This window comes from Fulmarus glacialis, unplaced genomic scaffold (assembly GCF_000690835.1).
Source record: "Fulmarus glacialis isolate BGI_N327 unplaced genomic scaffold, ASM69083v1 scaffold10957, whole genome shotgun sequence".
Classification (NCBI taxonomy): Eukaryota; Metazoa; Chordata; class Aves; order Procellariiformes; family Procellariidae; genus Fulmarus; species Fulmarus glacialis.
This window is the reverse complement of record NW_009225103.1, coordinates 31,907-47,652: the sequence shown is the minus strand read 5'-3', so window position 1 is coordinate 47,652 and position 15,746 is coordinate 31,907. Positions and strand designations below refer to the sequence as shown.

Sequence of the window (15,746 nt, the reverse complement as noted above, 5' to 3'; positions counted from 1 at the left end):
CCTCCCTCCCCCCCAGCCCTTCTCTTCCCCTCTGACAGTTGCAAAAATTTTCTGGAAACATGATACGGAAGTAAATGTAGTGTTCCTGGTAAAGTTAGACTACAGCTATCTGAACACAACCATAATTTTAAAACAGTTATCTTTAATTGCTGAAGCCTATTTTCAAGCATCTTAGTAGCTGACCTGACTTTTCAAAATGCTGCATGCTCACTGATCTCATTTGAAGTCAATAGGAATTGCTGGGTATGGTATAGAATACTTCTGAAAATCAGACCAACTTAGTGTTTGATATATCCAAATGTTCTCTTCTGTTACAGGTATTCAGTAGTGATTTGGTAAATGTCATGGAGTTTCCGTTTTCATGAGTATTTCTGTTTGGAGTGAATTAAGTAATTTTGATACCTTTAACCAGTGTAGTATTTTGTATTAGAAGAAAGCAGAGACAAGAATCAGTGTCACAGATGCAAACTGTCAACCGAAGGAATGAGTTTACATGCTTTTCAAAATACTCAGTCCTACTAATTCTCTCATTAGGCTGTTCTCCATTACTTCAGTGCACAGCAGCCAGCTGTGCCGTAATTAACAAGGGATGCTCTTTTTTCCCTTCTGGGGAATGATTTTTCTGGTTGAAAATTTAGTCACTGTAGTTTGGCAATATCCTCAAATATTGAAATACAGTAAAGGATTAAATTGGAGACCATATCTGTTATGGCATCCCATTAGGTTGATCCTATTGGCTTCAAATGAGGTCAGTGAGCATGCAGCATTTTGAAAAGTCAGGTTACTTGCGAAGATGCTGTGGAATCAAAGTAAGAACAGTCTTCAGTAAGAAACCTTGTTTACCACAGCAATGTTAACATGAAAAAAGCTCCACTGCGTGGTAGTACTGTGGTGCTGCTGAAAGATATTGAAGAAAGTGGGTGCTGGTAGTCTGAGGTCAATTTTGCACAATTCACATGTGTAACATGTGATAAGACACTTCATAATCCATCTATAGTTCATGATTGTCCTGTGAGGTACAAAGTAGTTGGAGTAACTCTTCATCTCTCTTGTAGAATCCTATGTAACTGCCATGATGATGCATCCAGATTCACATACCTTTTAGCGAAGCCTAGCTGTGATTACCTAGAACAGGAGGACTTCATCCTGCTACTTCAGGTACCTGCAACAGCTCAGCAGTGAATAGATGGGGAGAGAGCACTGTGTTTATTTTGTAACTTCTTTATTTTCATGTCTTTAAATGTTTACCAAGTCATGCAGACCTTGGTTTGAACAGCACCTGGATGGGGTTTATTTTGGAGTGAAATAGAAATAAGTGGACTATTCTGCATAAGTCCACTTTAAGTGGACTATTTTACATAAGTGCCAACCAGCTACGTATCTTGCTAAAGTCGCTGAGGATTTTCAAAGCTTTATTTAGCCTCTTGTTAGGATTCATAGTTATCAGTGCCTGGTAACTAGGCTGAAATTTGCCCCATCTCTCTAGGTGGTTATTGTGAAAAATGCATGGCTCTGATGCTCAAGCACAACATAAAAGCTTGTTAGAAAAGTTGTAAAAGTTGCTTGACAAGACAATTATAATTGAATTTATCCAGCAAGACTACCAGATACAATATCACGTGGAAATCTTTGCAAAAAATTTTGCCGTTCCAATTGTTCTGTATATGCCTCTAAACCTGCTAGTGCACAAGTCCCACTGCTGATTTATTTTTTTTCCTGATGTTCAGGCCAAATCTGTGCATCCTGATTTCATTTCTTTCTTTTCCTTTTATTCACATGTGATATTTTTAACAAAGCAAAATGTCATTCTTTAATTATTTGTGGCCATTTGGGCAGACTCTGGATAGGTTTAGGATATAGTTTCTTTATAAATCAGGTCCATCTGCACCTCTGATCATCTGTTGATACTTTTTCTGAGCTTTTCCACATATTCCTAGATCTCTTGCACTGTGTTGCCTTTTATGCAAAATCTCTGTAGAGATGCTGCTTTGGGGAAGGATTTTGTGTCTGCACTGGATGTTTCTGTCTCAAACAAAACTGGGACTGTGATGGGTAAATTTTCTCATGTTCCTTTTCATCTTTTCTCCACTGGGCACACTGCCTTTCGTGATTGATTGCAGCTGTGCTTTTTAGCAACTGGTGCAATCAAAGGCATGTACAATCTTGTTTGTCAGTCAACCAGAGGCTAGCAATATTACACCATATTACACCATCATATTAGACATATTAGACTGGCCAAAATTTGGTCATATCGCACCCCTAAGGGCACTGTGTCTGCTCTATCCCTTTGCTGTGTCATGGTATAGACAAAGCAAAACTTCGAACACTTTTTTAAAGGGTAGAGTAGTCAGACATGTAGAAATAACGGAGACATTGATTCATACAGGATCTGAACTGATTCATTCAGGATCTGAGCAGTTTCTCCACGGTTTTGGTCATGCATTTCTTGGCAGATTTGGCATCATGAGCCAGTGTTTGGCTTACAGAGAGCTGATCTTGAGAAAGAGGCATCTCCACAGGTAGTTCAAGTAAATTTTGGAAAAGCACTGATCATATCTGTATGCATTCTGAGGCTCACAAGAGCTTTCATTGTTGTGGAGGACATAAAAGGCAACTTTCTCAACCTTTCAAGGAATGTTTATTTCTGACACCTAGCTCTAATAAATGTTAATATCTTCAATGAATGGAGGAAAAAAAGATCTTGGAGAGGAGATAGTTGCATGGTCAACTAATTAATTTTTTGTCTCATTCAATGAAAACGAGTTTTCATCTACTCACTAACTCTCTTCCTTTGTTTTTCTGTCCTTAAGTAAATCAAAATGGCCCAACAGGTGCGTATTGCCCAGAAAATGTATTCTACTTATGCTTCTAGAAGGTTCACTTTATAGATAAAAAGATGTCATTTCAGTTTTATTGTTAATGCTGCAAATACAGTTTCTAAAGTAAGCAAAAGTATTGGTTTGTAGACCCAGTAACTTCTAAACATTAAAAGGAGAAGAAAATCTATTTCACTTTATTTGGTCTTATCTTGCAGGATGTGGTGGAAACACATCCTGGCCTGACGTTCCTGAAGGATGCTCCGGAGTTCCATTCCCGGTATATTACGACGGTAGGCTGGCTCCTTTGATCTCCTGTGATACTGCTGTACCAACCTTCCCTTTGTGATTTGTCACTGTTCCCATCAGCAAATCCTTCAGTTATTTCAAAAAACAGGTCTTTTTAATACTACTGGCAATGAGTTATTTTAAGAACTACTTCCAAAGGAAAAATGAATCTGCCTGTGTGTGCAAGAGGTTATTCAAAAAGTTAATAATGATTCTTTCTGGACTTAAGCAAACCTATAAAAACAACTTTTTTGGTCTTTAATCCTGATGAAGGAAAATGAGAGGTCCTTCTTCGGTCTTTGAGAGCTGCTAAGTTACCCCTAATTCTGCTGGGCTGCTGAGACATGGAAGGCTGTATGTTTGAAGATTTCTGTCACTTAGACGTGGAGAATCTGTGCTTGTTCCATAGTACAAAGCATCCATTGCACACAGGGGTCTACTGTCCAACTCCTCTGCCTCTCGCTCTTGCCAGAAAGCCTATCTAGTCTTTCTGAGTCTCTGAGCTTTTGTGGCTACTGTTTGTTGTTGGGTTTTGTTCTGTAGCTTTGTTCCGACTTCGCAGTTAGCAGTTAGACTGGTGCTTTACCTGAATAAGTTTGTATTTTTTTTTTAAGCCTTTAGCTTGTTTCATGTTGTATATGAATCTGGATAAAAGGTAAAAATGTTAGGATGTTTTATCTCTGCAGTGGTAACCAATTCAAATAATGACAGACCTGATGGGAGCTGTATCCCAGCAGGGCTCAAGGGCTTAAAGTTTCTCCTGTTTGCTTGCCAGGGTCTGCATGGGGGCCAGCTAAACCACGTACTGGCAGCTGGGAGATTACTGGCAGACACAGGCTTGTTCCTTTCCTGTAAGGAACAGATGGCAGAAAGACATTGTTGCTCTGGGCAAACCCTGAACTGTCACACTGATGTTTTATGAAAATGTGTAACAAGAATCAATTTTAAATGTTTAGATGTGCTTGAACATGAAAGTGAACATCAGTGTATTATCAACATATTTAGTCCCCATGGAGCAAGACAAGATACATTAAGCATAGTAACTGGCCAGAATAGGTATGACAATGGCCAGGGAATTACGGTGAGCGTGGAAGGTGCCTGTGGCATTTGGTGTTTAAAGTACATGGAGGGGTGAGAGCTGAAAGATTTAAGGTCACATTAGCATCGGTTTCTGACTGCAGTATCAACCAGTTGTTCTTTGCTGGTGAGCGGGACAAGATACAACACGTGGTTGTCCTCATGCTGGCTGCTGGGTGGTGACAAAGGCAGTTCTGTGCATCTGCCTTTCCAGGTTCTTCTCAAGTCATGTGCTGTTCCTGTATTTTTCAGGGTCTATGGGAGGGAATAAAGGCAAGAAACAAATGTCTTCGTGGAGTAATCCCCCAAATGATCACCCTTGGTGTCCCGAAGCAGCAATTGCTGCACTTTCTGGACCTCATTGGGGTGCAATGTATGTTCTGGTCTGAGAGACCAGCTGTGTGAAGCTGAGGTTCCACTTCAAGATAACTGAAGTGCAGGCTGCTACTAAAAAGGGCAACACCTTTTCCTTCCTCTCTCCTTTTCCACAACTTCCCTTGTTGCCTGGGCGAGGTCCTGTGTGACCACCATAAAGCAGTCACAGAACCGGACCCTTCCTGAGTACATGAAGCTTCTCAGTGCTTCTTATTCTGCTTGTGCCTCCACTGTGCTTTCCTTCTTCAGTCTGAGCCGTTATGCATCCTTACTCATGGTACTCTTGACAGAGGTGGCTTCCTGGGCTTGCTCCCAGGCAGCCAGGAAACAGTGGTGCTTGTGGTTGAGGCAAATGGTGTGTAGCGGCAAATCTTACAAAGCTGTGATGTCCTTCACAGACTCCTCACGCTGGCAGGACAATGCTGTTCTGGGTGTCTGTGCTGACAGACAGATTCTTTCTGAGCTCAGCATGTTTGGCTTTGGCCAGATCACTGAGTTGGGGCAGAGTCAAGACCTCGGGAGACAGTCAGTCTGTTGGGTCAGGTTGCTCCCACGTGGAGTGGCAGTACTTGGCCCACTGCAGCAGTGGCTCTCCTCTCTGATACCAGGAGTTCCTATTTCTCACATCTCCTTTCACAGACAGTTTGGCACTTCTCTCTCTTTAGTGTTACAAAATTCAGTATTTCCACCAGGAGGTAATGAAGGAAACAGCTTTGTCCTTGGATTTTGAGACTACTTGGATCCTTTTGATCCCTTCAAGGTAGGGTGCCTTATACCTACTTACAGTGACAGAATACTGTATTTGCTGCAAGTGCAAAAATTACATTTTATTTTTGTGTTACAGATGAGGGCTGTAAGGAGACACTGGCTTTTATGTTCGTCGCTGGATTGAATCACTTGGTTGAAATCACCTGGAGAGTAAGATAACAGTCTAGTATGGGTAAGATGTGTATGCACGTTTCAATTTTTTTTTTTTGCCTACCTCTACACCTTCTAGAGGTGCCTTTTGGATACAACAAGCTGTAATTTAATCTGTATCTTTATCTGTGAGCTGTTGTATTGCTGGTATACTAAACTACTTGTGTGTGTTTCAACAGAGACCGACTCCTGAAGCTGGTGAAGATGATGCAGAATACCACGTAGCATTTATTCTAAAAGCTTTAAAATGTGACTTCTCCCAGAATGTTCAAACAAGGCTCAGAGTTAGCACTGCATGCTGTTGTTGAAAAGCTGAGTCAACTAAGAACAACTTGGCAAACTTACTGCTTGTTGAAAAATGCTTCAGCTTATGCAGTATAACCAGTGCGAATGTGTAAGGGGAGGATGGCCTACGGGGTTTAATAAAGCTTTGTGGATTTTTCCAGACATGGTATTGCTTTTGTTCGTCTGTGGGAAGATTGGGGAAAGGTCTAGAACTGACCCATAATGGTTTGGGTCCTGGAGGTAGATTACATGAGGATAATGGGCAAATAGGAAGGGGCTCTCCCTTCCAAAGGCTTATGCACTGAATTCGGAATAAGTAATCTTGCATGCTGGGAAAAATGAAGCCAGTTATGGCTTTCAGTAAGGCATAACTGATGAGTGTGGCTTGAATGCTGCAAATCATTTCAGGTTGTGTGGTTATGTTCTAGGATGTTTCCAGAATGCTTTTTTTCACAGCTTGGTTTTAACAACCTGGAAAAGAAAGAGAGAAGTATTGACATTTTATACTGATATATACACTATATACTATCCATTGAAACTGGACCATTATTTGAATAATAAAGCCCAGACTGAGTGATTGGACACGGTAAAAGAGATGAAAAGAGATCCCACTTTACCTCTGAATGTCTTATTTTTACAGCTAGGTGAGGAGAGAGCAGATGGAACATGTTTATCAATGTGGTCTGATAGAGGAACAGTTTCTTACATGTCACAAACAGGGGGATATTTTGTTGTCTTTTATTACCCTGCAGGCAGAGGAAAAAAAAAAGATTGCTGGTTAGGGGTCCTTTTTCTGATTCTTGGGATTGTTATTTCTGAGTCCTTGGAATGGTGCGAAAACCCTGTATCTTTAAGAATTGCTACAGAGTTGTCAGGTGTGATAATGGGTTATGTATGAGGTGAGACCCACTTCAGTCTCTGAGCTGTTGTGCAATCTGGAAGCAAAGGCCAAACGAAGTCCAAAAATAGAGTCCAGAATGGCAGTGGCTGCCAGAGGCATTAAAGAAGAAACAAACATACAGCTTTTTCATTGTGCTTAAGACCAGAAAAGATCATTGTGGTTACCTAGTCTGACCTCTTGCATTACACAGGCCATAGAACATTGCTCAGTGATTGCTATAGTTAGGATAGATTTTTTGTTTGTTTTTAATTGAATTGACACCCAACTTTAGAAGGACATCCATCTTTGAAGTCTGGAGTGATGAAGAGCCTGCAGTATTTCTTTGGGAGTTGTCCCAGTGGTTAATCCATGGCAGTGTAAAAGAAGTGCATTCTTACCTGTCTGAATGAGGCTGATTTCAGCTTCTAACTATGTATTTTCATGAGAGACAAAAAGTCCTCCTGCTCTCCCACATCTCCCCATGTAGGCTTTTAAGGACCAGGATAGCTACCTATAGGTGTCATGTTCAGCTAAGTTGAACATTCCGGGTACATTTTTGAGTCCTCAGATCATTCTTGTTGCTCTGAAAATTATTTGTGCTCATCAGCATTTACTGTCTCACTAATCTGTGTATCCCAAAGCAGACTGAGTCTGTACAGGAACAATCCCTTACTTGGTTCCAGATCTGTTCCGGACTAAGAACCAGTGCTTGTGTGACCTGAGTCAAAGCATGGCCCTTAAATGGTGATTGCCCACTCGAAGATAGTTCTAGTTAAGAAACAAACCCATTCCATTTAATTTGTTAACGAGATTAATCCCTATAATGTCCATATTGTTGTGTAAAGTTAATTTTTATGTTGGAATAGCATGCACTATTAAGATTTACCAAAATTCTAGGATAATTTGTCAACATGATGTCAGAGACATCAAAGGCTTGTTTGTATTAGGTTTGGTCAACAAGAATTACATTCCATAGATTTCAGTGCTGATAGTCAAATTAATTATATTCCTAATTTCTCTTGTTGAAGATGTTTGTTTGTTGTTGTTTCTCCTGTTAAGTTCATTCTTGCATGTGCTTGATCATACATTTGCGTTTTCCCCACTTTGTGATGGTATTTGACAACCTGACAAGGAGCGGACTGGGAAGGGTTCAGCTTGCTTTTTTAGGTACTTGGGGGTGTACTCAGTCTCATACTGTGAACTGTTTCTCTTGGATTCTCAGAAGTCTGTGCGTTCCCCCCATGCTTTTTACTCACTTTCACCAGAGGCAGATCAGTAAAGGAGACAAATGAGGTTAACACCTACCTAAGATAAATGCAGACACATAATCTCTATTGCTTACTTTCAGTGGAGCCACCAAGAGGATGAGGCATTGTTGTAGACACAATAGGTCAGACATCAATTGTGGCTTTCATTTACATGTCCTGTTTCCTCTTCAAAAGTCCTGATTTTTTTTTTTTCTGGTGCAGAAAACTCTTTCAGTTGAGACCTATGCAAGCTACAGTGCCTAAAACCTGAAAAACTCAGTTTCAAAATGATTCGTCAGCACTTTGAATATATTCCCTGACATAAGTAATGCATCTGCATGCTTAAAGATGTGAATTAAGAGCAGTGAAAATACTTGCAGAGTGGAAATGGATAATACCGTTTCAGAAACAAATGTTACTTTCAGACTGTGTAGTGAATTAAGAATAGGAATATCTACAAAAAAAATCACAAAACAGTTTTCAGAAAGAAGTCCCCTTAGGATGAGTGAATAAACAAAATAAAGTTACTGCATTTAAATTCCCAAACAGGAGTTGATTTCAAGAGCACTGTTCATGTATTGCAGGTTATACAGAGAATATTCTACACAGTCAATCGATCCTGGTCTGGGAAGATCACTCTAACAGAGCTGAGGAAAAGCAACTTCTTGCAAGTATGTTGGTTTCTGCCTGAACAAGATATGAAATGCATCATACCTTTGTTCCTATAGCTGTATATTATATAGCGAGGGAGCTGTGCCTGGGTTGTAGTGAGGTAGGCCAAATGCTCAGTGCCAGGAGAGTGCCAGAGCTAGTGGAGGAGTTGTGTCTGAGTTGAGATGAGAGAAGACCAGGGGCTGGAGTAGCCAAGAGTGCACTGATAGAGGGTCAAGGGGCGACTGTGCATCTGCTCTGAAGCTACATCAGGCAGATTGGCTGATGTAGCTCCTGATGTAGCCAAAGAGGACACAGCAGTGCGCCTATGTTAAGTGGCTCACTGAGCAGCCAAGAATAGCTGCTGGATTGTCTACAGGTGGGTAGGACAGCCAATTTCCTGACTCCCAACCAGCGATCAGCCCACTGACAGTTGGTCAGGCATGTTGTGCTGTGCAATTGCAAGACCGTGCATCTCGGGAGCTGATTTCCACTTCTTCAGAAAGGTTAATGAATGGAGCTTAGTTCTTGTTACAATCCCTGCGATGTATCCTTATGTTGGGCAGAGGTTTCAGGATTTGGATCTCTGTTCTCTCTACATTTTGCTCAAAAGAGCACCAGAGTAAAACTGTCTAAGGCTGCTCAGCTCCAGCCCAACCTAAAAAGCCAGAAAGTCTTTAGGGTGAAAGGTCAAGGACTCTGCTAAAGCAGTGAGACTTCCCTACTGCATCCTGTTCTCCCTTCCAGATGTAGCGTGCTGCCTTCCTCAAAAGCCTCAAGCATGAATTCACGCTCCTCCTCCTTTCAGACATCTTCTGCCGCACTGATCACATCAGCTAATGAAAAAATCAGTGCCCCCTTGGACTGTCTCATCCCAGTTCCTCCTAACCTCTGTTACAAACAAATCCTCCCAACTTGTCCTGCATCTTTATTCACTCACTTTCTCCCTTTATACACTCTTCCCCTTTTTCTCCTTGCATATCTACCCTGCCTTTCATCTCCTGCAGCAGGGAAGTTCAGCTCTGGGACCATAATTTTGCTTGGGCAGCTCTTTGCTGCATGTGTAAATGGCATATTTTGGCATGAACTATAAAAGAAAAAAATTAATTATTGAAAAACCTCCCTAAGTGATTGTTGTCTGCAAAGAAATGGAGAGACCCACAAAGAATTTGAAGAGGCTAGAGAGTGATTGATCAGAGATGTTTAGACTTGAGTGTCAGCAAGTCAGAATAGTGCACTGGCAGTGCTATCATGTTGTCCCTGCCTGAAATGTTACTGAACCTGGTGCATAGCAGGGGGTGAGAATTTTGTTGAGACTCAGTTGGGTTCCTTGGATGTGGAGGTGACTGAAAGTTGACGTTGAACTATCAGTGCCTACATGTAGCACAGCATCTGTTTTTATGGTTATGGATAGAAGGGCCACTAAGCCTGTCTGCTTAGAGACACAACTCCCTGGGATAGCTCTTAGGCTGTGTTTCACCTCCTCCCTTCTGAGAGGCTGTGAAAGCAGGGGAGGACAGACCTATAGCTCACTTGAGTCTGTTAGCCTTTTCACATTCCTGCAGCCATAATTTATCAAACTGAAAAGGCTGTCTGGTGTCCCGTGGCCTCAGTACTAGGAGAAAGGCAAGCAGGGAGGTGGCACTGGTAAACATGCAATACTCTCCTGTTGGTGGGAAGGTGGAGTGGAGGGAAGGACAGAGATAAGTGTGAAGTGGGAATGAAACAAGGACGTTGTCACTGAATGTTTTCTAATGAGACGTGTTAACAGATGTCATGGTTGGAAATCTGTCTAAGCCTCCCAGTTAAACCAGACTAATTCCTGTCAGCGACAGCCCAGGAAAATCAGTGTGATTGGTTTGATCTGCTTCGGATTCATCCCTCTGCCCCCAGTCCAGGCATGAGTCTGGAGCAAGACTTGATTTTTGTCCTTCGGGAGCCAGGCAAGGATGTGTGATGTGTAAAGATGTATCTCAGACTTGCTCTTGTAAATGGTGTTAAGAGTCTCTGGTGCAGGTCAGAAATGTTTCACAAATAATGGATCTCAGCTGAGACAGCAGTTATGTTCTTGTTTCTCTGCCTCACTCTTCACTATCGCTGAAAACTAGCAGAAATTGTTCACAGGAGTGGCAGGAATATTGTGCATACATATGCTAACCAGGATAGCCAAGCCAGATGCTCTGTAAGTGCCTGTTAAGGAATGCAGCAACAAAATCTCCTACAGGCTGCATTTTGGATCAGCTCTCAGAGCTGTGTTCACCCAAGTTCCACAGAGGTTGGAGGACTTCAGCTGCTGAACTGCCTCTTTGTCGAGGTTTAACTTCCCACTTTACTTGTACTCTTTCAGACTCTTGCTCTTTTGGAAGAAGAGGATGACATAAATCAGATCACAGATTATTTCTCCTACGAGCACTTCTATGTTATATACTGTAAATTCTGGGAGCTGGACACCGACCATGATCTTTACATCAGCCAGAAGGATCTGGCTAGGTACAGTGATCAAGGTATGCTGCCTGCAAGCTGTGGTGGGACAAAGGGATTGCTGAAAATGGAATGTTCCCACTAAAGAGTAAAGTCTGGCTTTAATTTGGTTAATTTGATGCCTCAAAAAAAGTTAAATGGAGCCATCCATCTCTTACACAAATGCTGATTTACAGAGCCAGTTGTAGGGGCTTAGACACAGAGACATGCAGTACACACTATTTCCTGCATGAGTAACTGGAGAGCGAGCTTCTGTTCATGTGTGGATCGATCACTGCCAGAAGGACAAACTAAAATAATGTCTTGAAACTTGCTTATTATTTACTAAGGGTTTTGTAGGAACTTGGAAGTAGGGACAAGAAGGACAAGCCCATGTGAACTTCAAATATTGCTGAAGTGCAATCTCATTATGAGTGAAAGAAATTCTAGAATCCAGTGAAGCTTGGTGAATTTCAGTTTGCAGATGCACTGTGGAGAATATCTCTTGAGTTCACTGTGGAATTCCTTTCCACAAGTTGAGCAGATGCTATGAGTTTTCAAAGATTCAAGGGCCGAGGATAAGTTAATGGAATACAAATCGACAAAGGGGTAAAAAAATCCAAACGCACTTGTTCTGTGTGCGTTGTGCTAGATGGAGGCACTCAGGTTGGCTGTTTTTAGGATTATCCATGTTCTGAGAGCATGATATGCCCATGTGCGTACCTGTTAGGACTCATGATGTAATGTTTTGGACAAGAGCTTGAGCTATTGACCAGCGTGTTTAATCCTGAAGGCAGAGCCTTCTTGGATTCTTCCATGTGGTTGCTGCACTTTTTGGGAAAGTAGGTCTGGGACAGAGAATCAGATTCGGGGAAATGGGATGTTTGGACACAATGTGTGATTGGAGGTGGCAGGAAAGGTGAAGTATGTGGTAAGGTGTTGTAGTGTGTAGGGTGACAGGGATCTGGAGGTGTGACAAGTTGTCAGGCATTGCTGGAGCTCTGGGAATGGGAGCAACATCTAGTAGGAGCCAAGATTCTAGTGGGCTGAAGTAAGAAAGAAGGAAAGGGGTGTGATAATGACAATGCTGTAGGTACGTGTGTGTGTCAGAGTACTGTGGTGGCCCACGTGTTCTGAGTGCAGGCGTTTATGGGAAGGCCATGGGGGTTCTGCGTGAGTGTGGCAGTCACAGGGGTCAGGAGTGTTGACAATGGGGCTGGATGGGGTGAGGATGGAGAAGTGCCTGACTTGGGATAGGTGATATTGGGATAGGTGACTTGGTCCCTGCTGGGAGGCTGGAGTGTGGGGATGGAGTATTTGTTGCACAGAAGGCTTGAGCGCATTGGGTGCCAGGAGCTAAAGATAGAAGGGGTCCTGTGGGCAGGGTGAAGGGGAGAAACCATCAGTGCAGTGGTACAGCAGCCTGTCAGCAGTGTGCCAGCGGGATTTAAGGGGTGGTGCAGGTTGGGTCTGCCTGACTGGTGTGTCGGAAATGTGCCAGGACTACCAAAGTGATGGAGAACATGAAGGAGCTAAGGTGGGGGTCTAAAGGAAGTGTGTCAGCAGTCTGGGAGAGTGAGGTCAGTTTTTTTTACTGGTACTTGCTGCTTGGCTGGTGTGTCTCTGCCATAACAATCTATCCCACACATTTCCTGGCTGGCAAAGTCCTCCCGCTCACCTAAAATGATGCTTGTTTTTCATTGTCCCTCCCTACAGCAGGATTGCCACAGCTTGTGCTCTGCTAAGAAGTGTTTTGTAGGGATTTGATGTATGATTTTTGCTTGATAACTGAACTTCTTTTGCAATACACACTGCAATAGTCTCCTTCTATCAGCAGGATTTGCTTATGTGATAAATCCTACTGCAACAAAGTAGGAGTAACACTGCCCATGTCTAAGAATCCAGATAACACACAGTTGCCATATTTGTGGGGAAATACTGTGTTTGGGAGGATACAAAGGCAGACACACTGGGAGAATTATCTTTGTTTTTTACAGAATGCTGCTAAACAGAGACCAGTAAAGTGGTTAAACAGGCAATGCAGATAGAGCATTCTTTTAGCAATGGGAAATGGCTTTGTGTTGATTCAGCATAAACAACTGGTTGTAGTTATTCCTGTGACCTGTAGCTTCATTTTCTCTGTTTTCTTTGTTTCCAGCTTTATCAAACAGGATTATTGAGCGAATATTCAGCGGCGCTGTGGTGAGGTGAGGAATAGCGTACTGGAGATAAAAGTGAAGGGAATTTCTGTCAGACTGATTAGAAATGCAAGATACTCTCAAAAATCCACACTGATCTGAATGGTTTCCAACATGGTGCTCCGGCTGGAGCTGCCTGAAAATGGAGTGAGACTTCTGGGTATCTTAAGAAAACAAATTAAAAAATCCCATAGGATGACCACCTATAGACCTCATTGTAGAACAAGCTGGGCATAGCTGGAGGGAACACGCAAGCACTATGTGTTTGTGCCCCACAGTGGCACAGGGATAGCTGGAGAGCACTGCTTTAAAGTCTCTGAAAAGTAAAACAGCCCAGCACATGTTGTGGGAGGAGACGTGGTAGATGAGCCTCAGCTCTGCAGTGACAGCAAGGCAGAAAATGCTGTGCCTGTGGGGAAAGGCACAAGGACTGGTGCTGGGGAGTGCAGGGAGTACAGGCTAAATGGGTGATGATGCCCCATTTTCTCTCGCCAATGATTTGGGGCTTTTGAAAAACATTTGATAACATTCTGAGTATTTAGGAGCCTGGTGGCTTTTTTTTTTTTCTCATGTGTCTTCCAGAGGCAATGAAGTTCAAAAGGAAGGCCGCATGAGTTACGCCGATTTTGTGTGGCTCCTGATTTCGGAGGAAGACAAAAGGAGTGCTACAAGGTCTGACTGATTTCTGTCTCTTCGTAAAAGCATTGAGAAGAGCAGATAAGATTATAGAAACTTCTGTGACCTACTGCTTTCTACAAGGGATGGCAGCTTGGGATCCAGTGATTATTAGGAAGAAAGCAACTTACTATCAACCTTTGGTCAAATCATTTGCCTTTTCTGAGGAGAAATTATGTAGAAGCAGAGTTTTCTTGTAATATTAAATGTCTTGGTAGTCATCAATGCCTTTGGTTACCCCATGCCATGGAGCACTGGCTCTGGGGGTGAACCCATGAGGTGTTTGCAGCAGATAGGCATGTTCCCTTCATGCATGTGGCAAATGCGTAAGAAGGGTTGTGTCACTTTGTAAAACCTGCCTGCCTGCCTGATGTGTACAGGCAGTGGGAGACTATTGTGCAGAGCTGAACTAGATCTGTATGCAATTATTAGGACAAGGAACCTTATCACTAAAAACGAGAAGAATAATTCATAAATCCAGGGTTGGGCTATCCAGAGGTGAAGGGATGATGTAGAGTGTAACTGCCTGAAAGCATTGCCTTCTGTATAAAGGAGTAGAGGAAATAAGCGCGTACCATGCCTGCCTCATAACTCACCAGGGTCACTCGGGGATAGCCAGTGTCCTGGGTTCAGAGTTGGTTTTTTTTGGCCAACTTTGGCTGCTGAATCAGACAGGGACACTCTAACCTACATGAGCCCGTTGAGCTGCAGCACAGCGGATGCTCACTACAGCTACCAGGTGAAACAGGTCATGAGCATGGCTGTGCTCACAACCCACCTAGGAGACTGAGACAGTCTTGAGTGCTAGCCTGTGTCCTGATCCTTCCCAAAGGGTATTTTCATCCCTGCTTTTATGACAGCCTTTAGGCAGAAGAGCGTTGGAGGATGGGGGAAGGGGAATGTGCATTGCTGCAATCTCTGCAATCTCTGTATGGATTTCCTAGTGCAGTGCTGTGCTTTCACTAGCCCTGTCTCTTTTTCCTAGCATTGAGTACTGGTTTCGGTGCATGGACCTGGATGGGGATGGAGTACTCTCCATGTATGAACTGGAGTACTTTTATGAGGAGCAGTGTGAGCGGATGGAAGTGATGGGCATAGAACCACTGCCATTTCATGACTTGCTGTGTCAGATGCTTGATCTCGTTAAGCCAGAGAGGGAAGGTAAGTCCTGTTTAATAGGAGTTTGATCTATGGTGGATTGAGAAAGTAATGTCACTGTGAAACCCGTCTATAGGTAGAGCCTTGTGTTAGAATCACAGGGCTGAAATTACTGCATAAGGTGAAAGTCTGAACAGTGGCTATTATGCCATAACGTTATGCATCAGGAGGTTTGAAATACTAAAACAAGAGACCTTGTGAATTAACTTGCTGGAACTGGAGCAACAAGTTTTGTATATTGCAGCTGTGGGATATGCTGACAGTCTAGATTATGAAACTGGACCATCCCCATTCACATTCTTTCATATTTCACATGAATGTGAAAGACCTCCATATGTATGTGAGATTTAAGCCTAATAAATGTACCCATTTATTGAATAATGTTAAAATCCTTAATTGACTTGGGAAGAAATTTTGTAATATTTTAGCATGCTGGTGTTATAATTAAAACTTTGATAAGATTGACAAGGAACATATCCAGTCTGTCACTAAGAACTCAGCACAATACTGTGGGGTTTTTTCTGCAGGAAGAGTAACCCTGCGAGACCTGAAGAGGTGCAGAATGGCTCATGTGTTCTACAACACCTTCTTTAATTTAGAGAAATATCTGGACAATGAACAGAGGGATCCCTTTGCAGTGCAAAAGGTATAAATCACCTTTATTTCTAAATACAGGCCTTCTCAAACCCATCTTTGGAATGCAACTGGATGTAGGGAA

At 42.6% G+C, this 15,746-nt stretch overlaps 1 protein-coding gene across 1 annotated transcript in view; it reads left to right on the top strand.

Annotated features, from left to right (window-relative positions):
• Positions 1 to 1,055: 1,055 nt before the first annotated feature.
• PPP2R3A (protein phosphatase 2, regulatory subunit B'', alpha) overlaps positions 1,056 to 15,746 on the top strand; it is a gene marked incomplete at its 5' end in the record, with an annotated part of 21,292 nt that continues 6,601 nt past the window's right edge. Inside the window, 8 exons of the mRNA XM_009582373.1 lie at positions 1,056 to 1,158; positions 3,035 to 3,109; positions 8,471 to 8,557; positions 10,885 to 11,041; positions 13,156 to 13,204; positions 13,778 to 13,867; positions 14,856 to 15,031; positions 15,556 to 15,674. Coding sequence (XP_009580668.1) covers positions 1,056 to 1,158; positions 3,035 to 3,109; positions 8,471 to 8,557; positions 10,885 to 11,041; positions 13,156 to 13,204; positions 13,778 to 13,867; positions 14,856 to 15,031; positions 15,556 to 15,674 — 856 coding nt within the window. The remainder of the gene's footprint in view (positions 1,159 to 3,034; positions 3,110 to 8,470; positions 8,558 to 10,884; positions 11,042 to 13,155; positions 13,205 to 13,777; positions 13,868 to 14,855; positions 15,032 to 15,555; positions 15,675 to 15,746) is intronic.